Raw genomic sequence first — 19526 nt, forward strand, 5'->3', positions numbered from 1 at the left:
TGACTCAGTTCGTCGAGATCACAAAATGTCTGTGTGTATGTGTGTGTGTGACAAATACTGTCACTTTTCCCAGAGATAGCTGAACCGATTTTCACAAACTTAGATTAAAACGAAACATTTTATGGTCCCATAGCTCACTATGGAATTTGTATTTTTACACGGCTTCCGGTTCCGGAATTACAAGGCAATATGTGCAGATTTATGAAAAATTGCGCACTCAGTTTTCCCGGAATTTTTTGTCAATTGACTTTTACAAACTAAGATGCAAATAAAAGGTCTTGAAATGATTTGAAAAGTTCCCGAAGAGTTGATCCAGATTCGACTTTCGGTTTCGGTATTATAGCGCGACTTTCAATTACATGAGGAATTTTTCAAAAATATTGGCGAAACGAGGTGCAAATTTTTATAAAACTTACTGCTAATTTCATTTAGTTGGCAGACCTTGTTCATTCGTGGCTACATAAATCTACTTTAGGACTACTAGTTTCCGGTTTCCGCTTCCAAAAGCACACGGTAATAGTGAAGAAAAGCTCCACAAACTGAACTCACTTCGACTTCTCAGCAACGGTAAAACCGAATTTCACAAACCATGATTCAAATTAAAGCTCTCAGTGTCTTAGAACATGCAGTGCAATTTCATCCAGATCTGACTTTCGGTCCCGAAGTATCAAAACTTTCAAACTGTCATACGAAATGATGCAAAATCGGTACGAAAGAAGAAAACACCACCGCCTAGCACACAGCGTGCTTTGTTCAAATTTGTATAGCGTGCAGGGTTGCCACATTTAAATCTATATTAATTTGACATAACTGTTTACAAATTGAAAAAGTTATGGCAGTTTCCAAAGAAAGTTTTTGATATTATTCAAGTTTGAAAACAATATCTTGACAGAATCTTCTAGTGATGTTTTTGAAAATATAAGTAACACGAAAAAGACATCATTACACCACTAGATGGATTAAAGAAGCTTTTTAAAGGCTTTTTGACTGATTAAAAATTTGGCCTCATCATTGGTTTTTAACTGCATTGCATTTAACCAAAAATAAACAAACAAAGCTAGAATAAACAAATACATACACTTTTAATATTGTTTTCAAAAATCATCTTTAAGGTGAAATGTAGCGTCATAAAATGCGCGCAAAATTTTATCCGCTTCAGTTGAACGAACCGTCGCACAAAGCGTACCAAGAAAAACGGCCACATAGAAACAAGAACTTTTTTCAATGATTGAGCGCAGTGGGTTTACCTCTCGTTATATTGGCTTGTAAAAAAGACGGGACGTAATGGATTTTAGAATTCTTCACACTTTGAATATATGCTGATTCAATCATCATTGTTAGTGATTACTCTTACACTAGAGCTATAAATCATGAGTAATTATGAATGATTAACATGAGGTTATATATATATATATATATATATATATATATATATATATATATATATATATATATATATATATATATATATATATATATATATATATATATGTATTGACTAACTTGCTAACCATGTATATGCCTGATTTTAGTAGCAAGCATCGATTCTCCTTCAAAAGAACGGTTGAAGACAAGAGAACATTCAAGTATTTTCGATATCTTTGCCAGTCGTTCACCAGGCCCTTCCCGCCGATGAGATAGAATTTACGTAAAAGTTTTTTGGAAGCGACTTTCGGAATTGTATAGCATGATGAGTATAGAAATGTCTGTTTCAACGATAACGAACCGAAGACCAAACAGCCTCTGGCCTCCGGTGCCAGAAATCATCAACAGTTTAATAATTTCTTAGATTACATTATTGGAATACATTCCAATTATAACTAATAGTTCATCATACCATGCAGTTAAAATTATTTAGTGAATCTTTTCTCAAGCACATTTTTGGGGCACGAAATTGAATATAAAGTTATTCCGTAGTTCCTTATTATTCAATCGATTTTGAAAGCAAAATCAAGCGTTGATTCATTGTATTCATAATAATTGAAAAACCAATGAATTCCAATAAGTTTTCCATGCTGACTGGCTCGAAGCTGGCCCTCAATGTTTATCACATTGTTTGCATAAATGACAGCTACTTAGAAAATAAACGATTTCTTACAATACTCATTTTATTGTATTCAAGTCGTTTTTATTTCAACGCAAAACCCAATGCTGCATAAATTCGCGTCATTATTTTATATCTATTTTTTGCTCACGATATTATGCCACCGTGCCCACCGTGCATTTCTCACACCACCTCAATACGAAACAGCAGCGCGCAAGCAATAAAAAAAATGCAGAAAAGTTTACGAAAACTTTTTCAATTTTCGGTTGTTTTCGCTAAAATTTTATAATGTTGAGTTGCATTTTCAGATTCTTTGTGAAATTCTGCTACAAATACTACTTTTCAGTTCTAAAATCATCCCCGTGGGACGGAACAGTGACCGTTTATACATTTCAAAAACCAATTACGGCTCGGCAAAGCAAAATTTCAAAATTCTAAGAATACTTAGTTATGATAAATTTGATAAATTTGTTTTTGGTTTTTCGAAAATCGGTCTAGTTTTTGAATAATTGATCAAAAACGCGATTTTCGCATTCCGCTACATTTCACCTTAAGGTCTGAGGACAGAGGGTCGCGTGTTGAGTTTTAAATTGACCACGTGGCTCGCTTAATTCCCTTTGCACATCGTATTTCTCTTGTACTCTCTCGTATATGAGCAAACTGTACCGGGTTGCCAGCATACATTTTAATATTTTGATGAGAAGTTTTATCACATTAATCTATCGTATGGGTTGGACATTACATGGATTCCAATGAACAATGAAAAAATATTCGACTTTCACAAAGATAGAATGTCTGTGTGTTTGGCAGCCTTGTCGAGCCAATTTTATTTCTCTCTCCTTTTTCAGAATGCTATCAGGAAACCAAAGCAAAAAAAATGGCGGATGCATTGAAACTGACTTTGTTTCACAACAAAATACAAGACTTTATTTTTATCGCGATAACATGTATGTTTTTTATGTACCAATTGCATCTAAACTAAATTATCTAGACTTTGTCACGGTAGATTTATGATACAAGCCTTCAAAGCCGAGATATTCGATGAACAAGTAGAGGTATGTATTTTCAAGCGTTCCATTTTACTGCAGTTTTTCAGTAAAATCTCAATGAATCATTCTGAAAATTTCAAGGAATATTCTGAACTAAATTTTGAGGACATTGTCAGGTGGGTTTTTCTACATTCTACACTGTTTCCAAGAAAATTTAATTTGAAACGGGAAAATAGCAAAAAAAAATCTACCACTTTATGGTACTGTCCTCAGCCCTTGAAGTATTGTTGCCAGTTCAATTCTTTCAAAAAACTAGTTTTGTGTATGTAGGCATGATTATTAAATGACCGTTTCACTCAGAGCAAATTTAATGGTTTTGAACTAAATTTATAACACATTTATTATAAGCTTCAAGATTTATTCCATTTTTGGAGAGGAGTAATTTGCATTGAGGAAAATATAATGGCCGCCATTTTGATGTTTTACCGTGCCATTTATTGGAACCAAAAAAAAAAAATCAAAAACCGAAATGCAGAAAATGTAATTGACTTTCATGTTTTATTTCCAGAACACCAGTACCAGTTTTGACGCAAGGAGACAGACTTTTGCAAAAAACCGCATTTATTTCGTGGCGATTAGTAATAATTCTTATTTTTCATCTTTTTTCATTCACTATAAAAATAAAAACGTCTATGGTTTTCACAACCAGAGAAAGCCTAAAAGTCCTAATAAAAATCTAAGATATTCTTACTGTAAAATGTTTCAAAAACGACATGTGTGTGCAATTTTACAGTAAGAATATCTAAGATTTTATTTCTGTTTTTTAGGTTTTCTCTGGATTTAAAAACCTTAGACATTCTTATTTTTATAAGCAATGAAAAGATGAGAATAAGAATTATTACTGATCGCTACGAAATAAATGCGTTTTTTCTCAAAGGTCTGCTTTATGGCCACTTTTAGTTTATGGCCACTGACCGTTAGTAAATCGATACAAATTCATATGACTTTTGCTGTCAATTTTAAAGTGAATCTCGTACCAAGTCATTTGAAGTGTTGCTTGCTCGGTTTCAAGTGCCAAGTAGTCTAGTTGCTTCATTGTCTTCGCTGTTGGTAGTGAGCAAGTTCGAAAGAATATAAATGGAGTAAAATATTAAAAATGAAAACTAAAGGAGGAAACTATTATTTAAGTGTATTCTGATATTTCAGCTACCTGTTTTGTCTTTCATCTTGAATCAATTTGAATGTTTACATAAACCTAATTTGAAGGCCACTTTCACACCATTGAAAGAGCTATTTTGTTACTTCAAGAGATCATCTGACGGTGGTTAAACTGAGTTTTGATTTGAAAAGATATTCGACTGAAGAACTTAATGCTGCCGGCTCGGTACGTCAGCGAACGTTGTGTGTGTCAGAGTGTGAAGTTTACTGCAGTAGAGAGATCGTCAGTGTGTTTCACATTCGGTTTCAATTGTATTGAATGAAGTTTTTCTGCACTGGTCGTGGATATATTCAAAAATAAATATTAAAAAACACAACTCATTAATACAGGTTTTTTACGGAATTTATTCTATTTGCCTAAATTTAATGTTGATCATACAGCTGATCTTAGAAATTTCCTAAATTTTGAATCATTAAGAGTTAGATTGACCACAGATTTATACAGAAGAGTATATTGCTTTATAAACCGTATGAAAAATCATATTTTTTTATTTAAATAATCTTTTTTTTTTAATTTTGTCGAGTTTAAAGTTTTAATGATAGATTTCTGATGTAACGCTTGAGACTGCTGGGTTAACAAAATTGTTTTGGCCATGTGTTCATATTTTTGATGGTAATCAAAATGAAGTACATATTCATATTTTATATATTGAAGAATGGAATAATCGTTTTAAATAATAATAAATTCCGAGACACGATGTGCTTCATTTTGATTGTATTCAGAAATATACCGGACTAAAATATATTAGAGTGACCAAATTACCTCCGTTTTTCTATAGGTATCTAATAAAATTAAAAATGTTGCTTGGGTAATGTAGTTTAGTATTAAACTTTTTTCTGATACATCATCTTTCGGAAACTAATAATTTAGATTAGTTTTAAGTTTAATTCAATTTTAATTCATGTCAATGTAGAAAGTGTATGAGTACATTTAACAACAACTGGAAGATATCAAGAGGAATAATGAAGTCAAATAGTGTGTTATAGGTCATGAAGGTTATACATGAGACGAGCATTAGGGGCTGTCCATAAAAGACGTCACGCCGCATGGGGGAGGGGGATGTTTCATAAAACGTGACCTTTTGTGACAGGGGGGAGGGGGGGAGGTTTTTGGAATGTGATGTCCAATATTTTCAATGAGCGCATTTTTGAAAAACCTAATTATATTACTGCTTCGCCCTATTTCCTGATAAAATCTTCACAATAAACGTTTACATTCTATAGGAAAACGTGTATTTGTTTATGTAAAAGCTTCTTCGTGTAAATTCGGAAATGAATGATGCAGGAAATCATTTCTGTTGTGATCAGCAAAAGTGCACGGAGGGACGAGTAAATTAGCGAAATTAATAAATTTTGCCTATTATGAGTAAAAAAGAAAAAGATGCCTTCAAACGGTTTAACTTAAGTTATGCACTGACAATTTTTTCGGTAATTTGATTTTCTAGCATTGATAATAGTATATCATAAGAATTTCTCTTATCTGATTCTGATGCAGTTTATTCAATTGTACTTCATTTGAAAAAGGGCGGGAGATCAACGATTCCAGACGTAGATCATGTCATGTCTTATCTTGATCATATGTGATTTTCCTCCACCGACATCAATGCTTATCGAATCATCCAATGATTGAACTTACATAAATCAAGAATCATTTTAGCTCAAAATCACTACCCATTGTGTGACGGAAGATCAGTATCGATATTGATCGATGTGATTTAAAATTCACTGATAAACTGATCATGAAAAGATTCTCCGACAGTGATCTCGTTTTGATGAGGTTTTGGTCTTTTTTTCTCAGCCCTGTATGCTACACTAAGGAAATATTATTCTTTACCTAAAACAATAATATATCTGTGTACCCCTAGGAGGAATAAAACAGATGATTAAAATGTTTAATCAATTCCAACCAAATACTTTTGTTAATTTATATAATTGATATTAATAAAATAATTGCGATGATTTTGTAGTTTTAGGGATATTTTTAAATCTAATGACAGCATGTAATAAATCGATTTTTCTCTCATATTTGTATGGCATTTCATACATATTGAGAATGTATTGAGATGAATTTTATTTATTTTGAATTCGTGACATGTGACATAGGGGGGGTGGGGGGTCTTTGCTTCTGTGACAATTTCTGACAAAGGGGGGATGGGGAGTCAAAAATCGTCAAAAAAAGCGTGACGTCTTTTATGGACAGCCCCTTAGATCTTTAGATAATTCCCGTTTTCACGTTTTTCTCAAATTGCGATATATGTTGGACAAATTAGTTGATTAAATGGCCAAATTTAATTGCAAAAAATGCAATCCAATTCGTCAAACTTATGTTTTGTTGTACTTTTGTGTTGAAAAAGTACGTAAGAGTTTTATAAGCTTAGGCCTTATGAATCAAATAGAATTAATTTTATGGAATATAACAGATTTTCGTGAACAGAATAAAAATTTTCTTAATTGTTATATTTGCACTGTAGAATTTTTCGCTTCATATATTTCTGCAATAGTCAGTGATGTGAAAATGTCACCATTTTTGCATTATTGGCAGAAACCTGAACTTGGACGGACTAATTCTGAATCCGAATTTTTCGTCTCAAGATAATGAATAACAAATATATTAGTCCTTTAACTTTGCGATTCCAATCTAAGATTAAAACCAACTATTGAATCGTTGCACAATCGTTACAAATAAAGCATTTATTCAATTAAATCACTATACGAAATCATTTCACAGAACAGCCTACAACTCAAAATCACCACTCGTTTTGACATCCGATTCAACGTTTTTTTTTTGTTTTTCGTTAAAGGTGGGGACTGTGTACGGCACCCAATGATGTGCCCAAACGCATAGTGGAATAGAAACTATCACAAATTTCCTTCTTCTTTTCGTCTAATACCTAAGGTTGCTTAGGCGCTTAGGCAATCCTGACCTGTGCTGCTGGCGGAAAACAATGTCGTTTGGCAGTTTGGTTTCGTTCGTCGACTCGTCAAGATGACTGTAACCTACGGTGTAGAAAAGTGTCCCAAAAAGTTCGACGAGTATCGGTGTAGTCTATCGGATAAATATAGACAGCTGGCAAAGGAGCAACTACGAGAGGATGACACACTGCGAAAGCAAGCCTTGGACGCAATGCGAGCCTGGATCGCGAAACATCCCTACATTCGACGGTGTCGTACCGATTCACTGTTCCTGTTGAGGTTTCTCAGACAGCGTAAATTTTCGATTCCCCTGGCCTGCGAAACCTTGGAACGGTACCTGGCAATGAGACAGACTTTCCCGCACTGGTTCCAGAACCTGAATCCATATCAGGCCGATATGGAAAATCTGAGACAGAGTGACGTGTTTCAGGCACTCGGTTTCGATGAAAAAGGTCGCATGCTGTACCTGATCAAATCGAAGAACTTCAACGTGGAGAAGTTCAATTTAATCCACCTGATTCGGTTCCTGCATATGAACATGGAGATCCTGTCCTGTGACGAGCGTATCCAGGTGGCCGGAATAGTGTTAATTGTAGACTGTTTCGATACCACGATGATGCATTTCACGTTATTCAACCTTTCCGACATGAAGAACATCATGCCATACATCAACCATCTCCTTCCGGTGCGCTGCAAAGAAATACACGTCATCCGGTTGCCCAAGATGAGTGTGACCTTGGTTGATATTCTGTTCACTTTCGTCAGCCCAAAGCTGAAGCATCGCTTCTATGTGAGTACCTTTGTTTGCTATGTTGAACTAGAGATTATTAGACCGCAGAGATCGGTTTCTGGGTCACCATCATCATTTGTTGTTAGAAAAAGTGTATGAATATAAAACAAATTTATGTAATGTTGCGTCCATCTGATATGAACCGAATTGGACGGTTGTGGTTCGGATCAAAAAAGACCCTATGATTGATAGGGCAGTGTTTTAGATGTTTCGTAATTTTGAGTGCCTACTGGTAGCCGTTTTACATTAGATACGGCTCGATTAACTTGAAGCGAAAAACCGATAAACTCGTCAAGTTATCTCGAACCGTTTTAATTAATCATTTCTAGTAGACCGAGATAACCTTAATGTGTGGATTATTTTGAGAAATTGCGTAGATTGTAGAGCAGTAATTACGTGACTAATTGAAAGTGAAACTAAATCTAGTAGACAAAATTATTTTCGTTACTCTTTTTAGTGATTAAAAACGTGATTCGATGTTTTTTTTTTGCAAGTCATCTAAGTTCGATTGTTCACTGTGACCGTTTCCTCATATTTTGAAGGTTGAACACTCCGATTAGTTTAAACTGGATTAATATTATCATTTTGAATTCCGAGCTTTCTATGTTGTTTGCAAATAATGTATTCAATGATCGGTGGGATAATTTATTCCGCAATATCTATCTTCGTTTCATTTGATATAATCGGATTTTTTTAAATTTACTTCACGACTCATTCAACGAAGACTGAAGACAATTTTTATGGAAGTTTGACTAACTAATATCGTTTATCGAAAAAAACCTGTTTTAATCCACCTAGTGGTGTAATGATGCCTTTCTCATATCAATCAAACTATCATACCTATATAATACTGTGGTATTCTTCTAAATTATTTTTCTTCGATTCTTAAAAGAATAATCGAAATAGATTTGTTTGACCGTCTACTGATAAAAATTATCAATTGGAAAAGATTTGAGGTCGATTTAGAAAAAAATTTTACGGTTTTTCGCTTTTTCCAGTGATGGTACAAAATTTTTAACACACTTTACCCTATATTTCCGGATCCGGAAGTCGGATCCTGATGAAATTCAAGAATTACGTATGGAACCACAGGACCTTTCATTTGAACCTAAGTTTGTGAAAATCGATCGCGCCATCTATGAGAAAAGATAGATCACATATTTTCATTTTTTTGGACATTTTACCCCATGAAGTTAGTGCAAAAAACGTTACATACACACATACACACACACAAACACACACAGACATTTTGCGTACTCGACGAACTGAGTCGAATGGTATGTGACCTCGGGGGCCTCGATTTTTTCGATTCTTAGAAGAATAACCGAAATCGGTTTGTTTGACTGTCTACTGATAAAAACCATAAAATTGGAAAAGATTTGAGGTCGATTTAGAAAATTTTTTACGGTTTTTAGCTTTTTTCAGTGATGGTATAAAATTTTTATCACACTTTACCCTATATTTCCGGATCCGGAAGTCGGATCCGCATGAAATTCAGGAATAACGCATGGAACCACAGGACCTTTCATTTGAATCTAAGTTTGTGAAAATCGGTCGCGCCATCTTTGAGAAAAGTTAAAGGACATATTTTCTTTTCTCATCCAAATAATATTCAGGAATGTTGTATGGGACCACAAGACCTTTCATGTGAATCTAAGTTCGTGAAAATCGATTCAGCCATCTCTGAGAAAAGTTAGTGCACTTTTTTTCACAATTTTTTGCACATTTTACCCCATAATTCCGGAACCGGAAGTCGGATTCAAATAATATTCAGGAATTTTGTATGGAACCACAAGACCTTTCATTTGAATCTAAGTTTGTGAAAATCGGTTCAGCCATCTCCGAGAAAAGTTAGTGCAAAAAAAACGTTACATACACACATATGCACATACACACACATACACACACACATACACACACAGACATTTTGCGTACTCGACGAACTGAGTCGAATGGTATATGACACTCGGCCCTCCGGGCCTCGGTTCAAAAGTCGGTTTTCACAGTGATTGCATAACCTTTCTATATGAGAAAGGCAAAACGTAATTTCAAGGAACTTGACATAAGGATCGATACTTGGTAATATGTGTTAAATTGACTAGTTTGGTCTAACGTTCTACCTGGTAACCAGTTGGCACTAATAATGGCAGTAAAATAGCCTTTTGTGAGCACCAAAAATTCTTATAGCTCTATATCTGCAATCTGAAAGTTAAATCAATCAAAATTCAGCTTTCAGAATGCACACCAGCCATGATTAAGTATTGTTTGCCAAAATCGGCCCTAATTTAGTCTTAGAAGCGATTGAAATGTCAACTGATTTGCGATTATTTGCTGTAATAATTCGGCAATAATATGTACTTATTGGTTACCTGGGGAGTATATCTGAAAAATGTATCTGTATTATAATATAACACTCTGTGTTTCTTTCAGTATTGATTTCTTGAATCAATCCGAAGCAAAGTAATTTGTATATTTGGTTGGCAATCAATGTGTTGTATTATTTTAACAAACATTCTCACCAGTCAGTTTTGATAACTCATTATTGCGTTATACAACGTGAATTATTCAGTTGTCAGTCGAACTATTAGAATTAGAATTATTCAATTTGGCTACTCTGTGACATAAATTTTCGCATAGCATTTTATACACTCGCTTATGTCATTTTCACCAAATTACGAGCAAATTCGAAATTAAAACGGTTTACTTTGATCTATTATTTCTGGCATACACTGAGGTTTTTTTACACGGATTTTTTTACGCGAATTTCCGAAGTTACGGGATTTTCTTAAGCGGATTTCCGAGGCTACGCGGATCTCCGAAGCTACGCGGATATGTTTAGTCTAAGATATACATGAAACGTCGAAATTTTTTTTAAGTCAACTTTCTGACACTTTTCGATTTTTTTCAAAAAAAAAAGTTTTAGATTGCACCAGATCTCGACGTTTCATCCATTTCTATTACATTTAGCATCAAAAAAGAATTTCTTTAGTTTTGCGTTTTTTAGCGATATGAAATAACCAAAAAATTAAAGTTTTCTAAAAAGTTGGATATTAAAGAGCATTAAAGTGAAATTCAGTGCCAAAATTTCAACCGCGTGAATTGAACGATTCATCGCACAAAGCGGATCGTGCAAAACCGACACATAGAAATAAGGCTTACGACAGTTGTAGAATTCTTAAGCTCCAAGATAGCGGCTTTTAGTTTGTGAATATTTTTATAAATCGCTATAAAATTTGTATTCTCCAGACGAGTTCGACAAGTTATAAAAATTAATGTCATATTAATTCCAAACTTAAATTTATGGCGTTTTCATTTTTAAATTGCACTACACCGGCGCAGTAAGCCAAGGCATGAATGAACGAATGAAAATTATGAAAACATAGACAGTGACCCTTGACTACAATAAACAATACCATTGCACAAAGCTATACCAAACTTTTGATGTGTGCTACACCAGTAATATCGGTGCAAAAAAAGTGTAGCACTTGTGCAGTGCAATCGGCGAATCTGGATGGTTTCAGTGCAACTCTTTGACTCGTGTGTTCTATATTATATTTGTACCATTACAATTGTGTAAGTGAAGCATTGAAAGTTTGCAAAATTTAAATAATCAATCAACTAATACGTGCGATTATCGATATTCGGAAAAGTGGAAAAAATATGTCAGTTTTATTCGTATTCATGTCATCCAGTTATGTATCTGACATTACCAACCCACCTTTTCTAAGTCAACTCTCGGACACTTAGAAAATTTTCGTTTATTCTAAAAAAAAATTGTTTTAGATCACTCTAGATCTGGACGTTTCATGCATTTCTAAGATATTTGGCATCAACAAAAATTTCTTCAGCTTTGCGTTTTTTACGCGGTACGTATCCCCCGCGTAAAAAGAGAGCTCAGTGTAATCTAATGTCCTTTACTGAATTCATACAGGAGCAGTATTGTTAGTTATTCTAGACAGGAATGCGATTATATGAAACTACAAAACCGTATAATTTCGAACGATACCGGATCATTTTGTCGAAAAGGGCACTTCGTCGAATGCCAGTTCGACGAATAAAACTATTAACCGAAGGTTAAATCGTCTAAGAGATCGTTTCGCCGAAGCATGTTATAATCTGAACGAGTTAAAAAGTTGTCAGTCGAACTATTAGAATTAAAATTGAATTGAAAGTTGCGTTTCATTCAATCAATCTTGCTGTTTCATCCAATCAAGCAGATCTGAACTTTACTATGACATAAAATTCAGCTTTGAGTGAACCAGGCCAAATGAATAAATTTAGATAGATGTGATTTTAATCAAGGCGATCAAGCTGATTCTAGTAAAGACATATGATATATGCACAATAGTAGGCAATTTCGATTAATATTGGTACAATAACATCGGTAAAATCTAGAACAGCTTTCTTTCTAAACGCATGTTAGTGAAAATTTTATTTCAAAATTTTAATAACCTCAATCGTTGAAACGAAGCCCATAATTTTACCGTTTTAATAACCCCAGTCATTGAACTTCCCGTCATTTAGGATTGTACTAGAGTAAATCCATCCCAATACGAGGGTCGATTGTTTTTTTGTATATCTAGATTTCGCTTAAGTTTTGCAATCAATGAGTTCATCAATTTGACTAGTCTTACTTAGAAGAAAAGCCTTAGCAAAACTTTTATGAAAATTAAAGAAAAATATTTCAAAACCGATTGAACCGATTTACCTTTTTTTATCCACCTAGTGGTGTAATGATGGCTTTTTCATATAACTCATGTTTTCATAAACATTACTAAAGGGCTCTACAAAAACCTTTTTTTACACTTTGATTAAAAACAACAAAGTTTGTTTAAGTATACACTAGCATAACCATCCCAATTCATAAAAAGGTTTGAGCCAAGTTTTTTTCTTCCATTTTTACTCTACTTGTTGCGGAACCGATAGTGGCATCCGATTAAAAGTCAATAGCAGTCTATGAGACCATAAAACCTATCATTTGAGTATAATAAATTTGTGAAAATCTACTCAGCCCTCTCTGAGATAATGAAGAAAGTTCCGTTTTTGACAACTATTTCCGGGACTTTTGGAACCGAAGAAGCAAGTAACACAACCTGAAATCATTTTTAGCCAAATTTAGAATAATTTTTCCTTTTATTTCTTGCATTGTCGCTTTAAATGATGAGTTACAGTTTCATACACTCTTAACTTTGTATTTCCTGTACCGGAAACATAATATCTCTCATTTAAATCTAAGTATGTGAAAAACGGTTCACCTTATAGCACTATGAGAATGAAAAAAAAATAAACATACAAGCTATATTTTTTATTAAAAGTAGGTTTTTAAAAATTAGTTGCAATATGTTTCAATAGTTTTCAATCCAATTTTATCAAAATATTTAAAATTTTCACTGAAAAAGAAACTTATAAATTGTTTTTTTTTTTAATTTTTTTATACCTATTTATTGGAATATGAGTTAAAATCAAATTATTAGGATTTCAATTGGGTGTTCAGCCACAAGTGGTGACTTTTCAGCCCTATTATATGAATGATTTGGTTATTACCATGAAGACATCATTTGCTTCCGCAATTCTGTGATTTTTGTGTAGGGAAAATTGTAAACCTACTTGTATTGAGTAAAAATATAAATTGTCTTTTGTATCAACAGAAACTGTTTATAAAAAAATTTATCTTTCGCTTCAAAATAAGCTTCAGTTTCAGCGATGACCTCCTCATTTGAGCCAAATCTTTTTCCCTGGAGCATTTTTTTAAGATCAGCAAAGAGCCAGTAGTTACTGGGGGCTAAATCTGGCGAGTATGGGGGGTGGGAAGCAGATCAAAGCCCAATTCGTTCCATTTCGCCATTGTTTTCATCGACTTGTGGCAGGGTGCATTTTGTTCCATCGAGAGCAATCGCGGCACCCACTTGGAAAAAACTTTTTCATGCTCAATTTTTCATGAAGGATAGTAAATACACTTCCATATGATATCTGTGTCATCTCAGCAATCTCACGGAGCTTCAATTTATAATTTATAATTTTTGTCACTTCACTCACATTTTCCGGTGTAACGGCTTCCACAGGTCTACCCGAGCGTTCCGCGTCATTTGTGTCGGTACGACCACGTTTAAACTCGGCGAACCAACGACAAATCGTTGCTTTTGATGGACAAGAGTCCGGAGAACATTTTTCAATCCATTGTTTTGCTTGCACGGTGTTTTTACCCATTAAAAAACAATGTTTTATCAAAACATGAAACTCGGTCTTTCCATTTTTTAAACAAACTACAAAACGACTTTACTCCAACCTCGATAACTCAGCTGTGTCTGGTCGGATCGACTTAAAATTTTGACCCGTTTCAAGCAAAGGTTAGTACTCTAGAAAGACGTGGTTACTGGTTTACTACGAGCGCCATCTCTGCTTTAGTCTCGGGACTTATTGATCCATGTGTTAGCAGCAGTTGTGCTAGATATACCCAGGTAACCAATAAGCACATAGAGTCAGAGAGCACTAGCTCTGACAGCAAATAATCGCAAATTGGCACTTTAATCGCTCTTGAGACTGAATTAGGACCGATTTTGACAAAATATACGGTTATTTATGGATCATGCTTATTTATGACAAGTGTGCATTGTGTAAGCTAAATTCTGATTGATTTACAACAAATGAGCTTCCAAATTGCAAATCTAAATCCAAATCTATAAGAATTTTCGGTGCTAATAAAAGGCTGTTCTACTGCCATTATTAGTGCTTACTGGTTACCTGGGTATTAACGAAAGAGCCGTTGTTCGGACCTTGAGTCGGTTTTCCTACAATACCTTTTTCTACAAATGTCAGATTGTAATTTGCTCTTCGAAGGTTTTTTTTCATGCATCGATTTTTAGAGTCTATATGGTGATCTCTAGCTGATTTTTTTGTGAAAAGTTAGTTTCCCCATACTCGATCTCATACAAACTTTAAACTTCAGGCGCGAAACTATTGTTTCACCGGTCGAGATAAAAATTTTGCATAGTTCTTACGGGACCTAAAAGGTATACGAAAGGCTTGGTGGAGTGATAAAATAAACCATTTCATCTTCTTCCCATACAACCTTGTCCCACCCTACTGAACACCCAACTTAAAACTTAACGTCAACAAGTTGTCTTGGAAATTCCATTCTGAGGATCATAAATCAATCCAAAATTTTTTATCAAATAGTAGTATTTGGGAACGGGTATAGCGTGATGGGTTAGTCGATGCCTTTCACGCAGCCGACCTGGGTTCAATCCCCAAACCCCGCATATAAGATCAGAAAGCTTTTCTGGCCCGAAGAGGCGAATGACCTTAAAAAACAAATAGTTGAATTTCTGGGGAAATGAAATTTTTTGTTTTTTTAGATATGAGATATTTCTGAATACGATTGATTGTAGGTTAACAGAGCGAAACAGAACGAATTTGTCTTTAAATTTGAAATCAATTCTAATTACCATGTTAAGACGGCGAAATGTTTTTCGACGAAACGGTTTTTCGGCGGGATGTCCCTGGCCTCATTCTAAAACGCGATCCATACGTTTTAACGGGCAACGATGTGGGTGCGGAACAGCTACGGACATGTGAGCTGCACAGTAAAAAAGAACTGTAACATCCTCAATGTAATTTTCAATCACTGTATAAAATATTTAGACGTAGGGTAAAGCGTTATAATATGCTCCCCTTAAGTAAACATTGAGATATTTCTTAATGTACTGATATATTTCTTAATGTACTGATATATTTTCTTCGAGAATGTAGGTATTTCGTTGCAATACGCCTGAGGAACATAATTTTCAATGATTTCACATTAAACGACCATATTCTCAGTTTTTTCGCTTGCCGTAGGCATAAGGCCCAGCAACCATATAATATGCCATATAATACAACAAGCGACATTACTCCCCACAACAATAATGAAATATGTCCCTTTAAATGTCGATATAGAAGAAAAGCAGATAAAGAAGAATTTTTTTTGCATCAAAAATCAATTGAATAATCAATTAATTACAATTGGAAACTAACATTTTTGGTCCTCCTAAGGCTACATTTTGTTTTAATAACCGTTATAAATACTTAAAACAATATTTTAACTCGAAGCATATTGTTGAATCGAAGGTGGGGCAGAAACGCTTTATAATACTTTCTACAACTGAGACTTGGTACTGAATACTTTACTCGATTCTGATAGGATATAGGATGCATCTTTTCGTGTAATATTTCTACAACCCATAGAATCACTACTCACTACTGATGTGCAGCGATTACGATTTACTATCACTACAATTTCGGTTTCGTTCTAAGGGTTGTGATATTACAAGAAAAAATTAATAATTTCCTATCAGAATCGATTACAGTACTTCGTGAAGCTGATGTAATAAACTCAATACGTTGTTTCAATGTAATAACGTGTGATTTACTTGCAGTATTCCATGAAAAAAGAAAATTATTGCGACTGATGTTCAATATATCCAAATATTTTTCACATCGATTAAAAATGTTGTTATAATTTTTTTTACTGTGAAGTTTTATGAAAACACAACGTCAATAAAACGCAGCGTTTTGATTGCTAGGCTAGTGTGCAAGGGTTTATAAAAACAATTTAATCTCATCATGCTGGCCAGATACGTTAAATGTATCACTGATTTATGTTTATTTTAACACTAAACAAACACAATTGACAATGAACATATCGGTTTTCTTTACAAATTGTCAAAAATATCTTATATCACTCAACTGCGTGATATTAATTACTCAAATATTAACCTTCAAAAAGAGAATGTATAATGTGAGTTTCATAGCATAAACCTTGTTTTAAGTCAGTCCCGTTGGTTCCCCGTTTCCATGTGTGCAAACCCTTCTTCTAGCATCAAATCAAGAATTGCTTGAAATTCTCTTTCGTAGCTATTATCGTCTGACAGCTATTAGTAAATTAGATGACAGTAATCCGGCATCTCTCTCTACATCTTAATTATTGTCCATTTCTAGACAAGACAGTAATTGAATATTCTGAAGCTTTTCAGAATAGATCAAACGTTGAAATCCGATGTAAACAAATGACGGAAACGCTTTCGCAAGCTGTCATTGTAAAATAAGAGATAAGCTTTAGACTGATAAGGCCATCACGTTCAGTGTCAAGGTTAAGGTTATTCATCGTTAGACTTATTATACCTAATGATTTTCACATTGTTGCTTTCTTGAACCCTTGAATTTTAATCGATTTTTAACGACTCTTTTTTTTCCTTCCGTGCATTCCAGTTCCACAAAACGCTTCGAGATGCCAAAAAGCATTTGGATAAATCACTGCTCCCCGTTGAATATGATGGAACTAACTGCTCGGTTGAACTGTCGACCGGGTTCTACACGCAGGTATACGACTCCCACGAAGAACTGACCTTACTTGACCAGATGGAGATCGATGTCAGCAAATACACAACGCTGTGGAACCAAAACCATCCGGCCAGTGGTTGTGGTAAGGCTAGTGAAATAGAAAGCGGCATGGTTGGCAGTTTTAGAAAGCTCAATATAGATTAAAGATTTAAAGTGTAATAATGAAAGCTGGTTATACGAGCTCGATCGACCATCGCGAATCATCTATGACACAGCAGGTATAGAACCCTAACCGAAACTAACAAGGCGATTTCGGTTGTCTAGGCAGAGTCTGGTGCGGTTCGAAGAGTGCTGATTATTCCAAAAACGTGTTTCTTCTCATGAAAATTTATGATTTTTCTGTGTTTTGTTTCCCATCGAACTCGTGTGACGAAATGCGATGAATGGTGATGATGGTTGCAGTTTCGTAACTGGTAGGCGACGGCTAAATGTAATATTAAATCGATGCTTTGCAAAATGGCACACTCCTATTTTTTGTTTGTTTTCAAAACGACTTTCGTATGCTCAGCACATCACACTTATCCTAAGAAAAGATCATTTGCGACATAAACTGAATTCATTTAGGATCACATTTATTATCATAAGCTATTTGTAAAGGTTTTCGAGAAAAGGCGTGTGACAAAATAGAATGTGTAAAAGTAAAATAATTTGTGCTGATTTCTTGACAATGGCAATCCATGTATAACCAGAGAATCTCCCAATTGTTTCAATAAACAATCTCATTATGAAAACTTCATTGTTGCTCTTATCAGTCGTGCCAAATACTACCGAATTTTGTACAATTAGTGTACACCCAATGTGATTTAAACAGGTGGTGCAGACCACATGGATTGCTTGTGTTGGTAGCCAAATATTTGTAAACAAATCGGTATGACGACATACGTGTGAAACAAACATGCTTGGATTCAATGCCAACTAGCTCGAACGGTGTGACGAAAGCAAGGCGTGCTGAAGCAAAGTCAATTTCACTAATTTAGAAGAGTTATGTTTGCTCTACCTGTTTCTTCCTGCAGTTGTTTTGAAAAACTTTAACTTTTTGATTACATGATGATCCAACAAAAATATGGCTTCCGTTTGATTGGTGAGAAAAATACAGTCAGATACAAAATAATTCTTCATTTAACACAAAATCGTGAATTTTTACATTGCGAAATTGAGTGAATAGTCAACGTTTCGTAAATAAAAACCATGTTTGATGTATACACTCTAGTAAGCTTGTAAGTGGTTTGATGAAATTTTGGCATTTTTTTCCTCGAAATATTTTTGTTTAGCTTATCAATTACAGTAAAGAAAAATAAATTTATTTTTAAAATCTGTATAATGGTAAAAAAAAACTGGAAGTGTACAGTTAATTCTACGACTGAAAGTACATTGATACTAGTTTAAAATCCTTCGGAAATGATTACCATCAGAGATGGCAGACAGATTTCCAGCGAGCGAAATGATGAAAAGAATCAATCTCGTACAAAACATAAGAATCGTATGGACATTTTCTGTTAAAAAGAATTGAGCAGCAGAACGGGGTAGATCATTTATGCAAAATTTATTTATATTTTATTTGTTAACAATGGAGTGTCTTTGAATGGGTTCTGATTGAACTATCGGATCAAAACTTTCACATAACTTTTAGAGGTGGACGCTTGGATATGTTTATTTTTCTGGTGTCGTTATTTTTCAGTTTAAGTAAACATTTCCAAAAACAATCAGTAAATTTTAATCAAATCAATGATTTTATCAGACAATTTGGTGAAATTCATGTTTATTCAAAGGGCGGGTAGAGTCGAAGGTTTGAAAAATCATTTATTTTTTTTTGTATTTTCTTATAGTAAAACGTTTTAAGAATGTTTTGTCAAATTTTCAAGCCTATCGGTGCAAAACTCTGGATATTTTGAGCCTTAATCTTTTCTTATACTGCGAAGGGCCAAGAGTTCAAAATAATCTTGAAATGTTTTATTATGACAAAATACAACAACAAAATATGATTTTTCGAAAGTGTTAGAACCTACGCCTCCCTATAAAAATAAATTGTTTCCTTCGATTTTATAGACAATATACTCCAATCGCTTTCTCCTCGAAAGCAGGGTTTGCAAGTCCGTGTCCATATTTTTCAAATTTGGAACCCTTTTTTACATGTAAGATACCACATCCCAACGTTTCTCTTTTCGTTTTTTGTTACTTTGGGGAGGTTTTACAG

The 19526-nt window shown here is 34.3% G+C and overlaps 1 protein-coding gene across 1 annotated transcript; it reads left to right on the forward strand.

The window, feature by feature from the left end:
- Positions 1-7221: 7221 nt before the first annotated feature.
- Positions 7222-17953, forward strand: LOC131438717 (alpha-tocopherol transfer protein-like). The gene is made up of 2 exons (XM_058608923.1): positions 7222-7954; positions 17201-17953. The coding sequence occupies exons 1-2, from the start codon at positions 7238-7240 to the stop codon at positions 17474-17476; spliced, it is 993 nt and encodes a 330-aa protein (XP_058464906.1). The 5' UTR covers positions 7222-7237; the 3' UTR covers positions 17477-17953.
- The last annotated feature ends 1573 nt before the right edge of the window (positions 17954-19526 follow it).

This window comes from Malaya genurostris, chromosome 3 (genome assembly GCF_030247185.1).
Source record: "Malaya genurostris strain Urasoe2022 chromosome 3, Malgen_1.1, whole genome shotgun sequence".
In the NCBI taxonomy this organism is placed as follows: domain Eukaryota; kingdom Metazoa; phylum Arthropoda; class Insecta; order Diptera; family Culicidae; genus Malaya; species Malaya genurostris.